The 24,176-nt window shown below is 46.6% G+C and overlaps 1 protein-coding gene across 1 annotated transcript in view; it reads right to left on the bottom strand.

Moving 5' to 3' along the window:
- The window catches only part of LOC8023348 (leucine-rich repeat and WD repeat-containing protein 1), a 33,663-nt gene that overhangs the window by 1,026 nt on the left and 8,461 nt on the right, over window positions 1-24,176 (bottom strand). The window contains exons 4-14 of the mRNA XM_029967219.4: window positions 23,152-23,304; window positions 22,227-22,622; window positions 19,361-19,475; window positions 15,326-15,432; window positions 14,865-15,057; window positions 11,946-12,021; window positions 11,740-11,877; window positions 7,927-8,027; window positions 5,383-5,550; window positions 2,441-2,589; window positions 185-303 (exon numbers count right to left, since the gene is read on the bottom strand). Of these exons, the coding sequence (XP_029823079.2) occupies window positions 208-303; window positions 2,441-2,589; window positions 5,383-5,550; window positions 7,927-8,027; window positions 11,740-11,877; window positions 11,946-12,021; window positions 14,865-15,057; window positions 15,326-15,432; window positions 19,361-19,475; window positions 22,227-22,622; window positions 23,152-23,304 (1,692 nt within the window). The 3' untranslated portion in view covers window positions 185-207. The remainder of the gene's footprint in view (window positions 1-184; window positions 304-2,440; window positions 2,590-5,382; window positions 5,551-7,926; window positions 8,028-11,739; window positions 11,878-11,945; window positions 12,022-14,864; window positions 15,058-15,325; window positions 15,433-19,360; window positions 19,476-22,226; window positions 22,623-23,151; window positions 23,305-24,176) is intronic.

Genomic DNA, 24,176 nt, shown 5'->3' with positions numbered 1-24,176 from the left:
GCTTTTCTTTGTGTTCTATTTCTGAGGTGCGTCCGCCAGGCACGTAGCCAGGGGGGAGGCCCATAAAGCCCATCTATAGGTCATAACTGTCAAAGAATAATTCTAAGTGGAACATACCGAGAGTACAAAAATTGTTGCTTGCCCCTTTAAGAATAAAAGTGAAACAGTAGCAAAAGACAATTACCGTGATGATGATGATGATGATTTTCAGTGCACAGTCTTCCAAATGCACACAATGTTTATGTCGGTGCACGCAACAATGAACTGCCCGTCTGGGCTGAGGCACACAGCATTCACGTTGATCTGCAAAGAAAAAGCACTGTTAGAGCTGCAACGAGACAGGTCATAAGCCACATTGAGCCACTGCGTCCCACGTCTTAAGTTATGCTCGGCGTTGTGCGGCTTTGCAAGGAGCTTCGACTGCACGACTGATCGTACGGCGAGAATGCCCTCCGAGATTGTGTGCTCGCGACCTTCGTGCCGCCATTTCGCTGCAACGTGCCCACAGGTTATGATATATTAGCAGTGTGACCGTGGCATTAGTATTTCGTTCCGTGCAGATCACATTGGTGCAGTGTTCTTTAAACTGTGAGTCGCAACCCCAACGGGGGGCATCACGAAGCGGCTTGAGAACTTGAAAAAATGCGAAGTGGGCTCCTCTGCAGTAGCATCGGTAAAACCAAAGTACAGGTCGCTGCTAAACATTGAGTTGGAACCGAGTCAGTGCCCCAAGCTCCGCCCTCATTTTAAAAAACCGCTCCAACAAAGAAGCTTACTTTAGTCATTAGGAACAGTAATTTCTGCTGGCACATATTTTTTAACACACTGTGTTCTACAAGTAATTTTTTTATGAAAGAACTGTCTCGAATGGTGTTGTGAATGAACGTTAGGATTGAGCGTCAGGAACCAGTCAGGAACGAACATCGTGAACTATCGACATGAACAAGCGTCGGGAACGAGCACCATGAACGACTGACATGAACTTTCGACACGGATGATCGTCGTGAACTGGCAACACGCTGAGATAGTGACACGACGTTAAGGTTATATATAAAGCTTACAAAGGCCCAATGTAAACTCAACGTAAGACACCCCAGCAGGGCTCAAACCTGAGTCGCTGCAATGGTGGTCAAATACTATAGCCACTGAGCTGCACAGCACAGCTGCCCTGGCAAGTTTACGGTCTCAACAAGATGTGCCGGCGAGAGCGATGTGACGTCGTACTATGTGACCGCTCGCCTCATTGACTTTGCACATCATGCGAGAGCCACATAAGGTAGCGCAGCGCCCGTGCGGCACGCCCATTCGCTTGGTCTCACCCTGGCTTAACATCTGTGGCGTACAATGAAAAAACTAGCATAAACCACACACAAAGTGTGGTTTGCGCGGGACAAATTGTGCTCCCTGGTCTCTGTCCACATAATCAAGCTCGCATAATTTTTTTTTTTTTTGCAATGGTTTTAATAGTTTGTTGCAGTTTAAGGAAAGCAAGACAAGCCCTCTAACAATGCCTGCTGCTTACTATGATTGGTGGCTTCCTCCTCTCCACTTGACTTCTTTCCAGCATTCACTCTACTAAAGTGGAAAGAGTGCAGGGCTTTGTGGGAGGAGCTTGTCCTCCTTCCCCTAGCTTATCTCTGATTCACTCTGACTAATAATTGTCAAATAAAATTTCGGCATTATAATCACGATTACTATAAGTACCAAGCAACTAAAAAACCACAACTAGAATATTTATAACTGATTTTGCTACTTGCGACACATAGTACCAGACGAATCTGAGGGAGCATAGCTCCATTATACTAGATCTGTTATGCCTCATCAGTAATTCTTGAGACAAACCTCAAACGCTAGACCGAAATTTACTGCATACTATACTCCATTCCACCTTCAGTCCGAGCGCAGTGGACGCCACGAGCTATCCCAGCCAATCCAGCGCCGGGAGAAAATCACGTGACCTGCCGGTTAGGCGGAGTGACCGGAGTGACACAGGGAGCTCAAGGTCACATGACACTCTCTCCACGCTGGATTAGGTGGGATGGCTCCTAGCGCCCGCTGCGCTCGGACTGAAGGGGAAACGGAGTATAGATGAGAACTGTGTTGAGTGCTGTAGAATGCCACATTTGCCAGACTTCCGTTTAGAAATCTACAAAAGCTGCGAGCGGAGAATCCAAGCTCGAGAAAACTGTCGTGCCGCAAGTTTGCTCGAGCGATGGAAAGATTTCAAAGGGCTTGTCGGCCGACTGTGTTCACAAGCTGCAATCTGGCAATGCGCTGAAAGTTCCAACTTGCAGACTTGACCATATTTAGCTTGAATTTATTCTTACACCTGTTTCGACACAGAAGGTTGAACGGGCATCGTATTAGCATGCACTCGTGAATTTCTGAATTAGCGACAGAAAGATTCACAAATGAGGCACACATACAACTTGGAACGTACCTTCCCACCCTTTTCGTCCACCGAAAAGCCCTTGCTCTCCAGGGTAGTGGGCCAGTGCAACGTCTTCAACGGTGGCATCAACGTGTCTCCACCGTTTGCCAAGTCGTACAGCCAGATAGCACCAGCATCGTCGCCACAGGCAACAATATCTAAAAGCAAGCATAAACCCTTATGTGTCAGAGGCAGTGAGAAATGCTGCATTCCCCCCCCTTGGCTCCGAACAAGCCTTCCCACACTTTGAAAGCTATCGTATCCTGAAGTGCTGCTCACATCCGAAAGAAGTCCAAATGTTGCCAAAGTGTTCACTTTGTCAAAATTATGACACTTTTTTTTTTTTTGTCTGGCACTGTCCTTTGATCGTGCAGTATCTTAATGCCAGTGCCGGGAATGCTGCAGCGTACTGCATTCTTTTTTTTTACGAGGGGAGCAAGTGATTTGGTATATTTTGAATCGCAGATGACAAGAAAAGTGGCCCTGTATGATGACCCGTCGGAGCTGAAAACAGTTTGAATTTATGTTTAAAGAAAGCACTGTTACTTTTATTGCACTCAACCAGTTTTTATAGCATTCGTTTTGCTGAGATTAGACGATGGGTGAGCACATGCCAGCAGACTCCTAGGTATGTTTACTATATACCATAAAGTCTTAAAAGAACGCAGAAAAATGAAAAGATAGACAATGAAATATTCAAATATGTGACAACAAAATTTTAGTAAAAATTTGTGATAAGCACGGGTGCTATAAGTATGCTGATATTTGCTATGAACTCACGTCATGGGTACAGCAGAAGAAAGCGGACATGGCGCATTAGCGCTGCGTCCATATTCTTCTCGTTATCTAATGATCATTCTCGTTAGATGAAAATAGGCACTTGATGCCTGTTTTCATCAAACAAAAATAACTTGCATTAATAACCATAAAAAAAAAAATAAAAAAAAATTTTTTTTTTGGCACTGTGTTTGCGTTTGAGAGCAGGATGGTGCAGCGAAAGTGGATTGGCACACGGTGGTGCAGCGCTTCCACCCTTGATTTGGTGCATCCCAGAAAAAGGTTGGGCATTCATTCAGACTACCAGGGAATACCCAATTAGCGAGTGTAATCTCGGCTACACGACGCCCACTGCTAACCGGAGATCTGCGGGGCATCCTTCTGGCTTGAAGGCATCAAAGCAACTGCGAGAGTGTACAGGATGGCAAACCCCGAGATTGGGTGGAAAAGAGTAAACACAGTAAGAGGGAGACAGAAAACTTTTGAAATATGAAATGCTCTTTAAAGGGGCACTGACACATCAAAATCTTTTTTTTTTTTTTTTTATTATACAAAGTGATTGAAAACGATGCCAGGACATTATCCGCAAAATTTGGAACTTGGGAATTCAGTATTCGTGAATTAAAAAAACAATTTCCAAATGTCGAATTTGAAGTTCCCGCGCGATCCGCACCAGTGCAGTGAGTCAAATTACGCGGTCTCCAGCGACCCATACTTTCTTTCGGACCTCCGCTTCACGCTACGAAGCAAAGCGCCGTTGCCACCGCAACCCGAAGCGAGGAGGATGTGAGCAGGCGGGATAGAAGGGCGCCGGCGTGGGAAAAAACCGGTTTCTTCCCCGACTCGTCGATCATCCTCTGCTCGTCGCTCGAGCGCCGCCAAGTTTTCCGAGGAAGGATACAAATCCAGGAAGCGACATCTCACCAAACTCTGATTTTTGGTATTTCAAAAAGAGGGGCTGTAGTGCGTTCGCAATTGCGTTAAAAAACATGTTTTACGATGCCGTTATTAAATGTTATAGAAATGTCGCCTACAAAAGCTTCTAAATTTCCTGATTTTTGACGTCGCAGATCAAAAGAAGCAAGGAGATGAGCGGCGGGAGATACAAATGCCAAAAATAAAAAGGCGTGCACGCGCGCAAGAAAATTTAGTTTCGTGATGCATTTTTTTTTTTTTGCGTGTCTATGACTACAACTTGCATCGTTTTAGACAATAAAGAAAATACGACCTTTGGGGTGTCAGTGCCCCTTTAATAGAATCCCTCCCAACCACAAATCCCCAAATTTTGTCAGTTGGTCCATCAATCTGTTTGTGCATTTTCTGCTAAATTTAGTGGGGAAGTTGACGTCGCGTGACCTATGCACCAAGAAGAGAGGTCATGTGACCTATACATCAATCCAGTTTCCCCGCTAAATTCACGTCTTGTGACTTAAACACTAATTCAGCTTCCCCGCTAAATTTAGTGGGGAAACTGACGTCCTGTCACATGACCTCTGCACCAATCCAGCTTCCCCATTAAATTTAGGGGGAAATTGACATCACATGACCTAAACACCAATTCAATTTACCCGCTAAATTTAGCGAGGAAATCGGCATTGCATGACTTACACCAATCCAGTTTCTCCAGTAAATTTAGTGGGAAAATATATATCCCGTGGCACTCCAATTCTCTCTCCTTCCTTTTCACACACCCCCCCCGGGGATGTCATTCCTGCCTTCCTCTCCCTCCTCCTTCCCCTCCCCCGATCTCTGGTCACATGATGCACCAATTCAGTTTCCTTGCTAAATTTTGTGGAGAAATTTATGTCACATGACAGTTCCCTCTCCTTATAATTGAAACAAATGCTTCTAAATATTGCATTTGACGCATTATAGGACTTTGTATATAAAGGTTGTTGCCATTTTTTTTTACTCTTTTCAACCTCAATCTGGTCTGCCATCATCTTCAATATAAGTACACCAGCTTACCTGCACTCTTAAGGTGTTCTTTGAGAGTGAAAGAGAGAATGCTTCCCAAGCAAAAATCAGTCCACTTCCAGCTGGATTATGGAACTGGAAATGAGGCAGTCCAGCTGGAATCCAGCTGGACTGCCTCATTTCCAGTTCCATAATCCAGTTGGAAGTGGACTGATTTTCGCCTGGGTTGCTAGACAGCCTATTGCATTCCAACACACCTGTTGTTGCAGAAGGGTAGAAGTAGTCCACCTGCGTGTCGCTCCAGCGACAGGTCTGCTCGTAGCTCACACGAAGCCTCTGCACCTTACGGGCGTGCCTGTCCCGAGACTTGAGGTTGGCAGACAGGCTCCACCTGCCTATCATGCCGCTGCCCGAACACTTGCTCACTGCAATGAAACAAAGCCACGACAACTGTTTCCGTTCGCAGGCGTCGGCTTTTGGTTGCCGTCGTCTAGAGACGGGGATCCGCGCTTCAAAGGGTTGAAACATGAAGAGATTCATTTCTAACGACTGAAGATGTCTTTTCAAGTCTGCTGTAAATGTATGGCACTTGAAGGGATGTTGTTTCTGCAATGGAGGCGACAGAGCATTTGAAATTTATTTGAAATGTATGGTCATCCCTTGCTGGGGTGAACGTATGTTTCGACCCAGGAATTCCGGCTATACTAGAATTTGCCAAATACAGTGGCCGCAAACTAGTGATGGAAGCAGCATTTGAACCTTTTAGTAGCAGGTTCTGTAGCATTCAAAATACTGGTATAGAGCAGCCGCTGACGCTTTTAAAGCAAATGAAAATGAAAAAAAAAGTGATTGCATATCTAAATGAGTTTGTGATAATGATTGCCAGTTCCTCTTTGATACTAGAGCATATAACTTATCACATTTTGTGCTAAAAATAAATAGGATGCAAAAGAAACAGCCTTCTTTTTTTAAAAAAAGGGCTCTGTCAGAGCGGGGTCCCTTTGAAACGGGTACTAAAAATGATCGAAAAATAAATCATAGCCCAAACCTTCAGTGCAGCAAAGCCTCCTTCCGATCCCCGTTCAAACACTCGGTAGTTTAATTGGCCTGTAAATATAATTTCTGCAAAATGCCAGCAAAAACCAGCATATCCGCTACACCAATAAAAACGTGCCCCCAAGTTTTATGAACCTGCCAAACTCAAAACTCTAATATAAAAAAACTACAATAACAACCACTGACAAATATTATAAAAGTCTACACTTGTGCTATAAATGTGACATTGCTCTTCAGGTGCACTGGAACTAGTGTTAAATCAAAGTTTGCTGCTGGTTTATTCGACAGCTGCACAAGAACTACAGTATTTACTCAAATATAGAGACCAGTGTTTTTTGTTTTTTTTTTCCTTATCTTTTTTTTCCGGCTGTTTCCTTCTTTTAATTATTATTAGATATTAATCTGTAATGAAGACAAAGAAGGTCAATCCGTAATAATCCGGAGAATGAATTCCGTGCCTATTGCGCTAACCCTCCAACAGGTCAGTCGCTGCTCCTAGCACTCCGGTGTAAAGCAGTGAAGCCCAACGCATGCACGCTCATATGTGGTGAGATGTAGTGAAGGTTGACAGGAGCGGCGCAAGTGCCACGGTACTCTGCAGTCACGGCACGAAGGTGTGTGGCACACATGATAATCGAGTGATTTCACCAGGAGCACAAGATCCTGGTTCTGTCTCATCACAGCATACCACCATCTTACTATTTTGCAAAGTTTTCTCGAGACTTTTAGTTCCTGACCTCGCAGACATCGTCTGGTAATTTAGACAATGTCGACGATCAACTGGCCAGCGCATCAATCGGCCAGAGCGATTGACAAACAATCCTAATGCTTAGTTTCACCTGAAGGCGACGCTACAGCTGACTCTACGAGTTAATGGGACCAATTAAACAGCATAAAAGCACGACATCACGGCATTCATCTCCCTGTACATGTTTTTTCATCGGCTAAACCAATCGAGTGCAATGAATGCCCCATGACTCATGCTTTTAGTATGTGTGTTCAAGGTTGTATGCGTTGGAGCTTTCGATTGTGCTCAGACCTAAGATGAAACAAATTATATGGCGAGCAGAGACGTCATGAAATATATTCATACCCTTTTTCTTTTTTTTTCTACTTTTCTAAATATTAGGGCCGACCAAAATATGAGCAAAAATGACGCTTTGGCACAAGATGTAGCAGACTTTCGTTCATGGCGCAATCTGGCGCAAATGGCACAGCACTTCCATCAGTGCCGCGAACATGTCCCATGTACCCGATTCGTGAAAAACTGGGGTCGCGAAAATGAAGAGTTTTACAGTATTAGGTATAGCCTCCGAAAGATGATGAAACGCATGCCTTAGTCCCAATAAAATGAATTGTTGGGTTAGTTGGTCAAACATTATGGACACAAAACAGTCCTAAGGACAAGGACTAGTAGAGGAAGTGGACAGGATGGACACTTCTTCTACTAGTCCATGCGTCCACTTCTCCTAGTCCTCGTCCTTAGCGCTGTTTCAAGTCCATAATGCTTTGTCCCAACTCGCCTTGTAGATTATCATACTATACTCGTGAACAACTTTCTGCAGCATTTCAGAAGTGAAGGGTGTGCGTGCATAGCTTTAATCAGCGCTCGACATGCACAAGTGCCCGTGCACTCGTAGTTTTGACTGCATAGCCACAGAAAGTTGTCCACGAGTTCAATACCCCAGTTTTACAGCCGATTTGTGACTGCACACTGTCAGCGAGCGCGGCTGGAGCACACTTACCGACTATGTCGTCAGATGTCAATACCAAACCATCGACAACCGGTTCTCTTTCTACACGAATTCCATCTTTTCCAGGCAGCTCAAATTGCACGCAAGGAGATCTGTATAGAAAACAAAGAGGTTGCTCTGCTTTCCAGTACATTTTGAAATATATAATCTAAATGCCAAACCTAGCTTTGACCAAGGCAGACGTATACAGGCATTGCTTATAGTAGAGAAACAGAAGTTTTGCTACCATCATTTCTTTACATTCAGAAGTCAAACAATGCTGCACAAAGTAGAACATCACACACAAGCTCATACCAATATATGCCCATCAACCCGTCCAACGGCTGTCAGCGTCTACACAAATATTGTCACGAATGACAATTGATAAGGCGATAGGGTTGCCACGTGCCCGGTTTTTGACCGGCCCGGCCGGTTTTTTAGACAGCAGGCCGGTTGCCAGTCCGTATAGGTAAGACCGGCCGTCACTGGCCGGTTTTTTGACAGCCATCGAAGCGCAATTGCTTTTAGCTTATTTTGTTTTTCCGTTTTTAAGCGACAAGTTAACAACTACAATGATAAATATTTGTCGACGAAAAAAAAAAAAGTTTAAAATTACACAAACACTGTGAGGACACGTGATTAGAGGAGGTGTGCGGGCAAGCGTGGCAGAACTCCCTGAGACAGGGGGGAGAAGAGGGGTACGGTTAACACAAAACGAAATGACCACCGGGAGCGCGATGGAAAGCAGGAAAATGAGGGAAAGCGAGAAGACGCCGGCGGACAACTCGGCAACAGGCCCTCCCGATAGCTGAGCCTTCTGGCAGGTGTTGGCTTTCTTAACGATTGTCGGCATCTTGACAAGGACACGCACGGCGCTTCATCCGTCCACTGTGACGGGCGGCGTATGCGCTTTCCCCTTCCACTACACATGATGTAATATTGTTGTTGTTACCTTAAATCCTCGTCGTTTTTTCCCCTCCCTCTTTGTTCTCCATTTAATTGTTTAAGTGCCAAGACCAGAGAAACGCGCCGACGATGTCTAGGAAGAGCTGACCGTCTCTCGCAGCTGTTGTCACTTTGTTGGCTGCCTGTGTCCCAAAAGTAACCTTCCCTTCCCTTCAGACCTCCATAGTTGTTTTTCTTTTGCTCTCACTCGGACTGCAGGTGACGTCACTTTGGGCTCCTTCAATGGTGAAACAGGTTTTCATAGCGTCAACCGGTTTGCTCCTAGGTTGATGACGGCAGCATACTCGCAGAGGAAGTCCATTCCGAGAATAACGTCCCTCGCACAGTCTTGCAGGACGACGAACTTCACAGGGCACGTTTCACCGCGAATCTCGACGCGAGCAGTGCATCGGCCGACTGGTGTGATCAGGTGCCCACCGGCGGTTTGTATTTGAGGGCCTTCCCACGGCATTCACTTTTCGCAGGCGGCGAAAGAGCCTCCCACTCAAGACTGAGTAGTCTGCTCTGGTGTCCACGAGTGCCGATGCGTCGTGGCAGTCGATAATAATGTTTAGGTTGTTGGACACTGATGCAGGGACGTCGTTGTGATGAGAAGCGTCGAGAGAGTGGGAGTGCTCTGGCGTCCTTGCAGGCTCTTTACTACGGTCGTCTTCGGCAACGCCACCTCCAGGCGTTGCCGCACTTAGTTTTCCCGACGAGATAGGGGGGACAGGCTGTACTGACGAAAGCGGCGGAAGGCTGTACCGACGAAAGCGTCGTGGCGAAGGCGAACGGGAACCTCGGGGTCGAGTTGGCACCGGGGACAGGGGTCGTCAGAGGTATCCCTCAATGTCACGAGGGCGTTCGCCGTAACTTGGGCGAGGGTCATTCGGCGCGAACCCTCGTAGGCTTGTTTGACGGCATGGGCACCTCCGGCGGACGTGGTCGGCCTCACAGCAGTGGTAGCATGGTCGCCTGTCGGCCGTCCGCCACACGACTGTCTTCCTCAACGAGGGTTGCTCCGGACGGACGTACTGGACCTGTCCTTCCTGACGCCGAGGATACTGCGGCATCAGAGGGTCTCGTCGGGGTGGTGCTGTGGCCTAGCGGTTAGCTTGCGGCGGTCGTCAGGCCATGGCAGCGTAGCTCAACGTTGGTTCCTCTGGCGTCGTCGTGTTGGTGGAAATTTCAGGCTGGACGGCTCGGTGAACCTCCTCTCGGACAACCTCGGCGGGCGATAGTGAGGACGGGCTATCCGCAGCGGGGAGCATCTTGCGGAGCTCTTCCCGGACGACTTCACGGATGATGTCGCGAATGCCGGTGATGCTAGGGCTGATGTCGTGGCCCAATGTAGAAGCAGCAGCGATGCTCGAGTGCCGATGGTAGTGGCTGGCTCTTGCGAGGAGGGCACGTTCCATGTTCGTGGCTTCCTTGACGAAATCTTTGACAGTGGCTGGAGGGTTGTGAACAAGACCACCGAAGATGTCATTCTTTACGCCTCACATCAGGATCCGCAGCTTCTTTTCGTCGGTGGTTTGGGGGTCGGCGCGAGCGACCAGGCGCAGAACATCCTCAACAAAACTGGTGATCATTTCGTTTGCGCCCTCGGTCCTCATTCGAAAAAGGTCCTCGGCCCTCTCCCGTCGGTACAGGTTGGTGAAGGTCCGTCTCAGCGCATCCTTGCAGGCGGTCCGCGAGGTCAGGGAAGTTTCGCGATTCTCGAACCAGTGCCGGGCGGTTCCTTTGAGCGCGAAGTAAAGACTCTGTAGGCGCTGTTCTTCCGTCCATCGGTCGTGCTGGGCCACTCGCTCGTACTGCTGTAGCCAGTCCTCGACGTCTTCATAGGGCTCACCATGGAAGGGCACGGGCGTACGGGCGGCGACGGGTGAAGCGGTCATCCTCGCGGTCTTCTTCTTTGGTTTCTGTGGCAAGGGTTCAAATTCCGGGGATTGGCATTGGTACGGCGGCTTGCTCGGGCGTTGGCGTCTTCTGCGAAGGGTAGCCTTCCGGGGCTGAGCACCACTTGGCCGGGATGTCTTCGGAGGGGTACGCTCCACGGGCATAGAAAGCTCTACCCCGCACCTCCACCAAAAATGTCACGAATGACAATTGATGAGGCAATGATAACTGAAGAAATTAAATTTTTAATGGGGCGAACTTGTGCCTAAAAATAAAAAAAGGGAACAGATGAAAACAGAGAGTGTCGCGGGCGTCGAAGTCGGCGTGAGAGCAGAGTCGAACGCGGGGGCGAAAACTGACTGCAGCTCGCCACGCGGAGCCCCTTATGTACACGCGTGGGGTTCTGGAAGAATCGGCATAGAAGGTTCTGCGTGTAGAACATTCTGACCTCGAACAAGCGACACGGTTTTTGAATTTACCGGAACATTACGTCAGAGTCTGCAAAAATGTTTCCCTGCGGCAAGGAATCGAGCCCTGGCTTTCTGCGTGGAAGGCGCGTGCAATAATTATTAGGCCACGAGCGCGCTGCCTGCTTGGTCAGCTGTGCTCGCGGCAATATGTAGCAGCACGCTGCCTTAGACAGTCACCTGTAACAAAAGTCATGACACCAACAAAACTAACACCTGGTGATAAAAGTGCAAAGCTGTGATTTGAGCCACACCTGGAGTCATCAAACAGTGAGGATTAAGTATACCGAAATCTCACAACCTCAAGTTTATAAGCCAACGATCCTCGCTGATAGGAAGGGGCACGAACAGTCAACGCTGTAAAAACCTGAAATAAAGCTAAACATTTTCCCCAACGGTTCCCAGACTTCCCACGCCTCCCTCAAGTTTCCCTACAGGATCCCCGACGTTTTTCCTCGGGGTTGGGTACCTCCACTCTCTGGCATGCTCCCCTCCCTTGCAGCAGGCACTTCACCTGTCAGTCTTCACGAGGGAACCCTCGTCAAAGTCCCATGCAAAGAGTCCGCCGTGGCAGGCCGCCAACAACAACCGATGCTTGCTGCTCACTTGAAGCTGCAGGATTTCGTACTTGGGCAGTAGCGTCAGCAGTTTCCTGCCAAAAAATGTGTGCACACATTACGGTATGTTTTACATTTAAATGACTGGCTTCGCGGAACATACTCGACTTTGGTGCTGTAGCTGGGAACTGTCGGGGCTCCAATGTCCCACAGGTGGATCGTGTCATCCGTGCTGCCACCTGTCAAGCGCAACAGAGAACGCAATGGGGATATAACTCAATATGGTTCAGCCATCACCATAAGTGAACTCGACTTTTAGCAAAATGTTACGCATGATGCCATTGCACCGTGAGTGAGTGAGAAAATGCTTAACTGATTAAAAGAAAGAAAAAAAGGGGGAAGGGGGCGTGCCTGCAACCCTTGGCACTGGAGGTTGTTCCTACTTCCTACTTCTCCCCCTTCCCTTCCCCTTCCCTTCCCCCCCCCCCCCCCCCCCCCCCAAGAAATATAACTTTCGTGGCGCGAAATGTAAGCTGAATGAGGTATGTGCTCAGTGGCAAAGCCACCGCAATGGCCACTGATGCGATGTCGATGCACGCCACGTGTACTCCCATGCAGACTGGCGATCTTTCAATATACTTACAAGACAGCCATCTGCTCCGCCTTCAAAGTTGCTTCACACCTCCAAAAAGAACACACCTCCAAACAAGGCAACCTTCCACTGCATTGGACCACACATGAGGATTAATCTCGGGATAAATGGTCCCTCAGACTAAACCTCCCGAGCTGCACTGTGTCTGTGTAGTCATACATTAGGGGACTACACTAGGCTTGCAATAATTCACACTTGGATATTTCATACTTCTGGTTAATTCAAACGAATTTAAAAATTTTTCTTGTCCCGCTATGTTTTAGAGCGCAGCTCTTAGGGGCCCGTTTCCGGCTTGAGCGGCGTCGGCGTCGCCGTTGGCGTCGCCGTCGGCGTAACCGCGCGGTGCATCATGGGAAATGTCCCATAATGCACCGCGCGAGCCCCCCACCGGGGTCACGTGACCTCGTGGGGGGGGCTCGTGACCCCCCCGAGGTCACGTGACCCCGGTGCATCATGGGAAATGTCCCATAATGCACCGCGCGAGCCCCCCACCGGGGTCACGTGACCTCGTGGGGGGCACGTGACCCCCCGAAGTCACGTGACTCCCCTGAGGTCACGTGACCCCCGCCGATGTCGCGTGACCCCCCAATGACGTCATCGTCACTGATGACGTCACCGGCATCTACATCGTCATCGTCATCATCACTGATGACGTCATCATCACTGATGACGTCACCGGCATCCACATCGTCATCGTCATCACTGATGACGTCATCAGTGACGTCACTGATGTCGTCACCGGCATCCACATCGTCATCGTCATTGATGACGTCACCAGCATCCGCATCGTCATCGTCATCATCACTGATGACGTCACCGGCATCCGCATCGTCATCGTCATCATCACTGATGACGTTACCGACATCCGCATCGTCATCGTAATCATCACTGATGACGTCATCAGTGACGTCACTGATGTCGTCACCGGCATCCACATCGTCATCATCACTGGTGAAGTCATCAGTGACGTCACTAATGACGCCATCGGTACCCGCATCGTCATCGTCACTGATGACGTCATCAGTGAAGTCAGTGATGACATCATCGGCATTTGGGGGTCACGTGACCCCCAAGGTCACGTGACCCCCCTGGTTAGTTGAACCCCCCCCAGTGCCCTTCCCTCCTCCTCCTCAAGAGCTGCGCTCTAATTCGGCGTTACAGGGAGTTGTAAGCGGCTTTCACTTTTTTAATGCATTAATAAGCTGCTTAATTCGAGCGGAGTTTTCGCCTAATTCACACTTTTTGTTCTCACGGCCCCGTTGAGTGTGCTTCTTCCCGAACACCGGTGCACTGCAGAGAGGAAACACACGCAGAGCTTGCTTCCGCGAATGTGGCTTCTCCGCAGTGCACCGATGGTCAATGAAAAGTGCACTCAACGGGGCTCAACCAAGCAAACATGAGCTACGAAAACGAGCACCACCCGGAAATTTCCATAACTTGCGCGGACGCTGTGACGTGGCGGCATGGCATAGGTCCACGTGACAGCGTCTGAGCGAGTCTGTGCGAGGTGCTATGAAAACTGCCGCTCAATGCCTTTTTCATCGCTCACACATCCCGTGCATTAGACAACTTCTTGGTATGATGAACAAACTTAATTTTGCTTTGAGTTGTCATGTGCTGTCTAACAGTCCACAATAAGGAACATTTTTGAACAACTTATGTCATACATTTCACAAATATTTCATGCGTGGTTTACCTGCTTATGATCAGTAGGCCTATGCAGAGGAAACCCTTACAGTGAAAGAAAAAGAAGACCCTATACCTGCGTGTTTTCAAAATAAGAAAGTTAATCGTCAGTGCCTTGTTCTGCGTGTATTTCTCTCCTCTTTGTCCTTGTGTTTCGCGCTGTTTTTCATCATGAATGAATACCAACTAGCCAACTCTCCGTTCTATTAAATATCTGCTTTGTATGTGTAGCCCTTCATATGGGAAATCATAATTTTAGCTTGCATCATATTTAGCTGAATTTCTGATAACTCATACTTCCGATAATGCAAACAAAAATCCTTGACTTCCTGGAGTTTGATTTAACGAGAGGCTACTATATTGAAAGAAAAGTCCTCGTTTGCACGCAATATGTTCTCTGCAGATTACACAGGGGACCATAATACATGACAGTTCTCAATTATTGACCACTTGCTCCTACACCGGCATTCGTTACTGCTTGTCGGCCAATGCACTATTGCCATTTAATTAAAAAGAGGAGGTACATCCAATCAAGCCCTAATTGGGGACCCAACGTTTCAAGGCCTCCTTGTCCTCTTCTTGAGGAGTGACTGAGGTAATGGCTGTTAAGAAACAATGTTTTTATTTTTTTGGCTTTGTGTTTTTCCACGGTGGTGCATTTCTCATTGGGTTGGTAACATCGTAAACCCCATTACATAGACTGTTTTCTGCAGTGTCGAAATGATCTGGGGGCTGGCAACTCACTGAAGAGCCAGGTGGGGTGTTGGGGGCAGAAGGTGAGGCAGTTGATGTGCTTCTTGTGAGCGTCGAACGAGTGGTAGCAGACGAGCTGTTCTGGATGAATCAGGGACACCTGGCACGCCTTTCCCGCCACGGCCAGCACCGCACTGGGCCGGCCCTCGATAGGCAGCACACTCCATGCCAGACAAAAGAACTCCTGTGACGCGGTTACGCAGAAATGTCCGGCTTTAACTCGGGGGACGCACTAAAGAGAATGAAGATATAGTTCATTCTATATAATGAGATAACAATCTGGTTCAATTACAATGTCCTCCTTTGTGTCACTACTTTTTGTAGTTCGATTTTAAAGTGCGGCTGCGATTTATTGCGTCAACAACTTACGTCCGCATGTTCTTTAACGCTTCACCGAGATGTTTCACAATGTGCGGAGTAACAAAAGTGCAGAGTCAGCTTTGTTCGCTCACCTCTTTGGGATTTGAGTGCCTGTAGCGCTTCACGACCGTGCCCGTGCTGCAGTCAACGAAGTTCACAATCCTCCCGCCACAAGTGGCAAAAACACTCTGCGACGTCCCTGCAACACAAGCGATGGCAGCAGTGTGATCAAATAATATACTAATAATAGGGAAGACTGCACCATGACAGTCAGATATGCGCTGCTAAGACATGGTTTATATTAAACATTCTAATCATAAACTTTTTTAATTTCACTCTTAAAAGGGAGATGCAGGGGAAAGAAGAAAACAAGAAAACTACATGTCAGTTTTTTCACAAACAGACGGCTTAGCATAACACATGGAATTCGTAATGGGCAAATAAGAAAAAAGGATGCACGTAGTTTGCAACTTATTCAAGTCATGCCCCACTAATGACAAACAAAAATAAATACAGGCTATGAAATTTACAAAGGCAGGTTTTCCGAACAACGGCATTGAAAGTCTCCAAACAGCGTGGACACCACAAGATATATAAATTAAAAACAAACAAGCAAGGATGTGCAAGTTCTTCATAAACTGCGTTCCATGTTTTCGGTATAGACCATTTTCACGTAACCTCATACCAGCGTGCAAGTGATGCACCCTCGACCCGGTGCATTTTTGGATTGTCCGCTGACCAGTGTTGGGTAAAGTACATCTCAAAACTACATGAAGTAAAGTACAAAGTCAGTGAGAGGTTATGTACTTCAAGTAAAGTAGAAAGTACATTGGACACAATGTACTTGGAAGCAGAGTATTATTATTAACCCCTTGCCTGCTAATAATCAGCGTCACTCGTGCCTCCCCTTATGGACCATAAAGCCCTACCATGAGTGCGACTCGCAGTTCGGTTTCAGCACTTGTTTAGCGCGCTCTCTGGCAGATGGCTAAACCACCCCTGTTGCTCCATTTACCTTGGGCAGTTTGCTCGCTTGTTGTGCCGTTTGACAGACAAATAACGCTCCTTTTTAACCAAGAAATAAAAAAAAAAAAACGCATGCGAGCGTTTACGCTAAAACAACATGGCTTTGGCGCGGAAGTCCAGCTTAGCCGACAGAGGTACAAGACCTGCTTTTTGATTGGGATTAATGCTCAGGCACATGTGACGACGGATCCTTTGGCCTTTCCAATTTTTAGAAATCAGACGATAGTTAGGTGGGCAGTGACAGAAGTGATGAAAACTATTTGAATCCTGCAAGCATTCCAACAACTTCGGCGCCTGCACGTCAGTGGGACTTGGACCAGACGTCCTGATGTAGAGCAAGATATGACACCTGGAAGTCGAGGAAATATATTTGCCTTATTTTATTGCAAATTGCCCGCTTAAAATAAAATTTAGCTGCATGTTCCTTGAAGAAAAAAATGAGTGGGCAAGAGGTTAATACAATGTACTTTCAAAGTAAAGTACACATACTTTTCAACACAACCTTTCGAGATGCCCTTTCATTCCTTTATGGTTGTATGGATGCTTTGCCCTGGGGTAATCGGAGGTGCATCGGTTATTTTCGGAAATGGCGGCAAATATTGGATAAAGTCAAGTGACCACGTAGTAGTTGTTTTAATCTTGCCAACAAACTATATAACACAATCAACTTTAAGGGACTTATTTGTCCACAAATCATTGTTTTGCGATACAAAATTAACAAGATCAAATTTGGGGAATGTACTTTCAAGTCAGGAACTGTACTTTCCGCAAAAAGTACCAGAAGAAAATACTTAAAGGGGCCCTGCAATCATATTTAAGCGTGTACCTTTTTTGCGGTTTCCAGGTCTTTTGGGGTTCGGGCAAGCCTGCGGGCACGGAGAGAGTAACTAAACATCAGTGCGTCATATTTTAACCGGACGACGCGGAAACCTCCTCCACCTACGAGGGCGACCCGCGTTGGCGAAAGCGCGCGATATGTGACGTCTTTGGTCCTGGGCTTACTACTGGTCAGAACCGCTAAAATCTTTTTTTTTTTAGTCGAGATACAAAATACAAGTGTCGCAAACCGTTTCAATTATGTATGGAAGTAATTTTTGTTCAGTATTTTAGATCAGAAAAGAAACAAATGCAGTTTATAAAGTACGGAAACAAGAAATGACCCGTCGACATACCCACCACCAAGCGGCGGAAAAAACGGCGCATACTAGAAAGGGCTAGTGGGATGAGGCGCCGACAAACGGCGTGCGTAGAGAGGTCCCAGATCTACGCGTCGGCGCTGCGGTCGTATGGACAGGAGGATCCGACCGGTTCCGAGCGCTCCGAAGGCCTTCGGCGAGAAGCTTTCCCTTGCGGTTTGGCCGTTTCGCGGTATGGCAGCGCGAAGTGGATCCCATTCTGAACTGAGATTTACCCCGTGTTTGCTGTCGTTTGTGGCCAATGAAGTGTTATGTTGAATTAGCCTTTAATTGTGCAGCAAATGCAATGCGAGCCGCCCTGACCGCCCGCTTCATACAGCCTATCCAACACGTGCTTTAGTGGCGCCTTCTCGAGCCGTCGACACGGAGTGCGGCAGCCGTGAGCGCTCAATGAGTTCACTATCCCTCGTCTAGTTCACGGCCACTCAAGCCAGGACCTACGACGTCATGAAGGAGGTTATTTTTTGCTTGTTTTTGGAATTCTAATTTGTCTATAACTTTTAAAATAAAGCAAATTTTGAGAAAAGAAAAGTATCATTAAGTTACTACATTCAGTGCGCTTAAGATCGGCGCAAAATAAAAACCAGTCAAAAAGTTGTTGCAGGGCCCCTTTAAAGTAACGCACAAGTTTTCTAAACCTACTTGAAGTAGTAATTTAAGTGCACTGTACTTAAAGTGCTTCCCAACACTGTCGCTGACACAGGGTACGCAATCGCCAAGGGTACGGGTGAAAAAGCTTAGAGACGGACGTCATGCGAGAGTTAGTTCCGAGTGTTGATTTTTATCATGTTACTATTTCTGAAAATCGATGGTTGTATGGCTATTATTGTGTCGTCGTCAGGTGCACAAATAACTTTATTAAGCATAAGAACAATCCCGGAAAGTGTGTGATGAGCAAAAGAAGCTGCAGTGCGAGTGTGGCTGCAATGTTATTGAGCTTCACACGTTCCCCATTGATTCTTATTTATTAAGTCGGTCGACTGTCAGTGTGAATTGCGAGGGCTTTTTATCATACTTATCGTCATGTTTAGGCTAACGACTACTTCATCTAAGGCAACAAGACCAATTCCAACCCTGTGTCAATGCTTTGATTGGGTTATCACTGCAAGCTATATTATCACAAAAAGGTATGTGAAGGGCATGAAAACGTCTGCACACCACCGTCTTGTCCTCGTTCTTTCCAGGAGGCAAGCTGACGGCCCATCATTAGTCAGCTCGATTCAACTGGCCAAGTTCAAGCCATACCGACCACAGCCAAGTCTAGCCAAGTACCCCCCACCCACACTGCTGCCTATGCAGACAGTTGCGCTATTACAACTAGCAGGCATTTCAGGTTTCAAGCCGCTCGACGGTGGCGGTGCGACTCTCAAGATGGCGTTTTGACACCATCGCAGCCTCTGTGCAAGAAGCAGACGAACTTGCACTCCGCATAGCGTTGCTAACTCGGTCGTCTGCGAACAAGCCCAACCTTGACCTTGGCAAGTTTTTTTTCTTTCATTTTTTTACAGCAAGAGAACTGTGCCTTGAAACTTCAGACGGTGCACTTGACCTGGTCAGAGCACATTTGGCGAAACTTTTAACTTTCCATGTGCAGGCGCCGATTTTTCCGGCTCGTTTTACAGCAAAAGGTTTGCTTGGGACACCCATATGAATTCGGTCCCTATGCATGTACCCTGGAGGGTAAGAAATTCCACACACTCCTCCTGTCTTCTTCAACAGAAGCCTCTGTGAACGCCGTTATTTTGTCCGCCTAAAAAGACAGAATTTATAGAAAATAAACCGTCCTCCAAAACAATTGGAATATGAAGAAAATGTAATGTAAACTTTGGAAATGCGGAACCCTACTGATAAGAAAACTGCCAGCGCACAAAGTTGAGAAAGAGAGATGCACCAGTGCAGGCTCACCCATAGCGGCGTGGGTCGGTTCAAAGCCAGCTTGCCAGACTTGGGTGCCGGAGTCATTTGGATCCAACGAGTGACAGCGCAGGAATGCAAACACTTTAGCTCCTTTTATGGTACGCTGAAAAGGCAGCATGAGAAAAATATGGAAACTTACAAAAGCATTTCTCAAAAATGGCCTCCTACAGAGCAGTGATCCTGAAATGGGGGTCCGCGGAACCTTGGGGGTCCGCGAAGGCATGCCTTATCAATCAAGCCCGGTAATAAAAGTTGTCTTTTTTTAAGATTAAGAAGAAACATTAAAATTTTTGGGTGAGTTTTTTTGTGGGTATGTCATTGAGAAAAGTCTACTTCACACTATCCCTTAGTTATATCAAGTTATTAAATAATTATTATAATTAACCTATACCTTCCCCTTTACCTCACCAGAAACGGGGTCCTCCATCATCTCTGTTGACCCACAAGGGGACCGCAAATTATCAGTGGTTGAGAACCACTGCTACAGAGCATTTATTGTCGTTGTCCCCTTAATTTTGCAGCTCTTTTTAGGGTTTCAGAATCTAGTTGTCTTCTTTTTATATTGTCCCTGTCAGTTAGTTTCTATCTTTTGCAATACATAGGCATGAAAGGGCAGAGTATGGCGAGTATATCGAAGCACTTCAATTCAAAATCCAGGGTCGAACGAGTTAACATGCATGATGTTTCCTGTTGCATGGCATCGAGGTTACCTGTTGTTGTTATAATCAGCATGACCCATATGAAAGTAATATTGGGACAGGAACTAATAATTTTATTTTCCTTGATGCTAAGAAATATTTAGAAGAAACCCTTGCGGGTTCAACCATAAACCAAAGTGATCAACAATGATTTCAAATACTAATCCTCTCTCATGCAAAATATGGTGGACCTAATACTTTTTAGCATTAAAACGTCGGAGCACGTAGAGCGAAAGCTTGCGCTGCAGAACAATCCAATCCCCAAACCTGCCCATTTCGATCTGGATGAGCATCGTACTGGCGTGCGGTCGTGTATCACTACTGCGTGGTGCATGTTAAAGACCCCAGGCTAGCAGTCGTACTGCACTGGCTAAATTGCTCAACTACAGCAAGTGACTTGTCGCAACTTTGAAACTACTCGCTGTATAAATATCCACACAACCACTTTTTAGCATTAAAAAGTGGAGTAAAGGCTGAAATTACCGTTGGACACCATTTAAGGACAAAGGAACACAAGATCACATAAAAAAACACCGTTTTCTGAATACAGGACACTTTAATTTGTCGGCAGTTGGCCGAAACAAAGAAAGCGTATGTATGTACCATAATATCCCAAGTCATCGCCCATGCCCCTGCCACCTGAAATTCATAAAAAAATTAAAAAAAATGGGGTGGGCCATGTTTTGGTGGGTAAACACAAAGTTTAGAAAAAGCAAAAAAACAAAAACGCCCGTTTTCTGTACATATCTAGCACAGCTGCGCAAAAGATACATTAAATTCAAAACTTGAATTAGTTGCATCGTTTTGAGCAAGAAATGGTCATGAAGGAATGTTTTACTATCGCAATGTTTGTTGCTTGCATACGAGCGATGAACACCGCCGATCGGCGTACCGCACAAACAGTTGTTCCGTGAAAGCATGTTTCTAACACCGCTATGTTCTTTTCATTAGTATAAAAAAAGAAAAAGAGTCAACAAGGAAATAGAAAAAATCAACCAGGTGCAGAGAGTGAGCGAGTGGGCAAAAGAAGTGACGAAGAGCGATGCTAGGGGAAACGGGAAAGCTGGCAATTGCATTGGGCATATATTTTAGCAGTGGGCCAAGTTGGTCGCCTTGTCAATCACAAAGAGTGGGCTCTTCTGCAACTTTCTTGTTTGGTGCATACAAGCGTGCGTCTGTACACCACGTGCTATCAACGCGGGTTGAGGCGGCGGCGCTGTGTTGCGTGGGCGGCGCCACAAACACAAAGCTCTAAGCGGGACGCTTTGCTGGAATGTCTCTGTGCAGCGCTCCAGCAAATCTTTTATTTACCTGTTGGCTTTATCGCAAACATTGCACAACATGACCAGCCGCGGTTGCAATGTCCTGGGAGGAGCGGGATCGCAGTGACCTTATTTCGATAGAGACGGACCTTACACTCTGGGATATGGGGCGCTCGCTGACCTCGCAATTCCTGAATGGGTTACTGCTTGTGTTATCTTTCAGACGTCTTTTTTTTTGTCCGACTGAACTCTTTTGCAAGCAGAACTAAGTTTTATTCTGTTGTTTCTATCGTTTTCCTTTTGCACGCATGTACACCGACTTTGGGGTCGCAAAAATCGGGGAAGAAATGTGTAAACAGAGAAGCGCCTTTCCCTCCTTCGTTTTACTTTGTCACGGACGTCCTCCAACTGCAATGTCCGCGGCCGCGTCATGCGGGTAGGATGAACGCTCACGGATCGTGAAGTCTGCTGTTGGAGTATCTGTCAAGGTGGGCGATCACTCCGTGTTTTTTCGGAAATCGATATTCGCCCAAAAAGAAAGGTGAGTGATGACTCGGGATATTACGGTAGTTAAACCTCTTTACGGTCAAGTGTCCGATAGACCCTTTACAAAATTTTTCAAACACCAAAAAGCACACTGACATTGTAGTTTCTCATGCAAGAGAAAGACCCAAAGCAAATAGCTCTTCGCAGATGCAAAGCTGTTTCCAGATACACTTCCTGTTTACTTTAAATTTCTACCACAGAAAAGGCCAAAACATGCTAGTTATGTGCAAAGTGATGCTTCCATGCTTATCACTGCTAAAGAACTTGCACTATTCAAGCACTAAAAATTCCTTTCACTAAAGCCATGGACTGCGTAGAATCACAGCTGCAAAGAACATTGCCCTTCACCTTGACCTTCTGACGAGCATCTTCTTTAGAAAATGCTTTTTGTAGGCTCTTTCTGGGTGCTTTTGGAGCTTGAGCTTCCAGGGCCTTGACCTTTTTCGTCGGAGAACATTGTAGTTCACAAGTATTGGATGTGGTGGAAGAACCTTTGCTCGAGAGGTAGGCTTTCAACGGGGTCGTCTCTTTCCGATTGCCGTTGGGGCATGACCGCTTCGTGGGGGATGCAAGCTTGGAAGGAGTTGAACTCTCCTTTGGAGTCGATAAAAGCTTGTGGGAAACTCTGGGAGATGAAACCAAACTTGCGCCACAGACTTCGGCATTCTTCCTGGGAGTTCTCAGCGAGCGGTTTTTAAGCTGAGAGACCTTTTCTTTGAAGATCTCTTCTCCAAGAGACTCGACCTGCAAACGCAAATAGATCTAGGTTTAGCCCAAAGCATATCCAAATGTTGTCATCTCGCATTTTAAATAAAGTTTCAAACTGTTTCTTCTTTTACCCCAAAATTACTTGGAAAGGTTATTTCTAGCATAGACTGTGACAATAAAAAAAGCTCCGAACCACTAGACATATGCCAGTGAAACCTGTAAAACACTTTTACACGGACTGCAGGGTTTAGAAACTTTTTGGCAGTCATGCTGACCTCATCAGCCCATTGACCTAGATGGCACTTAAAATATATAGTAAAAGCCTTATATAGACGAGTATATTCTAACAAGGTCTGGATTCATTGTAATTTTCATAAAAATTGTCATAGTTCGTAAAAATCAGGATTATATCATGATTAGTGGCAAACGCTATGCATAAGTGATGACTTGAGGACTCTGCTACCTCATACAAGTTTGACTGCTAACAGCCTAAGCAGTTAAACGGTGTGGCATTTGAACTGCTATTAAACAGTAGCACAAACAGGACAGAGTCAGAGTTGCAGACCTTAAACTTCTTGAACTTGGGCGGGAACTCGTTGCACTCAACGTTTGCTCGACGTAGCTGCCTCAGAAAGTCTTTCTTGAGCACAGCTACGTCATCGTCACTCATGTCAGGACCCAGCCTGCCTTGAAAGTAGACCTCCCACATGCTAGCGATCTGTGGGAAAAAAGGAAGTAAACTGATGCAGCCCTCGCTGAAAATTTCTGGGTCACCGGATGTCCGCTCGACTACAGATCATTTCACTAGGAGACCTCTGGGCGGTGCCATTTTGTTCGAGTACAGCGCCACCTACCGTATTTTCTCGTCCATAGTCCGCAGACTATATAGTACATTGTTTAAAAGTTAATCTTTTGTGCTGTGCAAACTATATATATTTTTTTTTGTTTTTTTTTAAGGTTGATATTTGACACTGTGCGTTTTATGCACAACCTGTTTTTACTAAATGTTGATATTTAATGACGTGCGGATTATACACAAGGTCATTGCTTTTGTTTTCTGTTGCAACGGAACAATGAAACAAGGTCATACTGGCACTGTGTTTCCCTTGCCCTTAGACGAAATTGGCGCCTGTGGACTATACATCGGGTGCAGACTATCTAATGGTGAATTCCACTCGCTGATCTTGAGCGCTCCAAAAGCGCTCCACTTGGAGCGCGCATATTCCGCTCGGAGATCTGGCTCAAGTTGGTCATCCCCCGCTCGTAGATCTCTGGCAGCGCCCGCTCTACGGAGTGCCTCAAACCCCGCTGAACTTGCTCAGCGGGATTTCACAGATCTTTCCGGAAGTTGACAGAGCGGCCTACGTGATTTCCTTCTAAATCGGCAGTGTGCATGCGCGGCAAGGTTGGAGAGGTCGGCGGGCCGGTTGGGTCGTCGAGTTGGATCTGTTTGGGTGCGTCGGTTGTTAACGCGGGATTGTGACGGCTCGAATGCTTCTACCTCACATAGATCAGGGATAGAAAGCCGGGACTGTGGAGCGTGGTAAATCGTAAGTGCTGACATTTGTGATCGTAAGAGGAAGAACAAGA

This window comes from Ixodes scapularis, unplaced genomic scaffold, assembly GCF_016920785.2.
Source record: "Ixodes scapularis isolate PalLabHiFi unplaced genomic scaffold, ASM1692078v2 PGA_scaffold1__304_contigs__length_218370807, whole genome shotgun sequence".
Taxonomy (NCBI): Eukaryota; Metazoa; Arthropoda; class Arachnida; order Ixodida; family Ixodidae; genus Ixodes; species Ixodes scapularis.
This window is presented reverse-complemented; position numbering and strand designations above follow the sequence as displayed.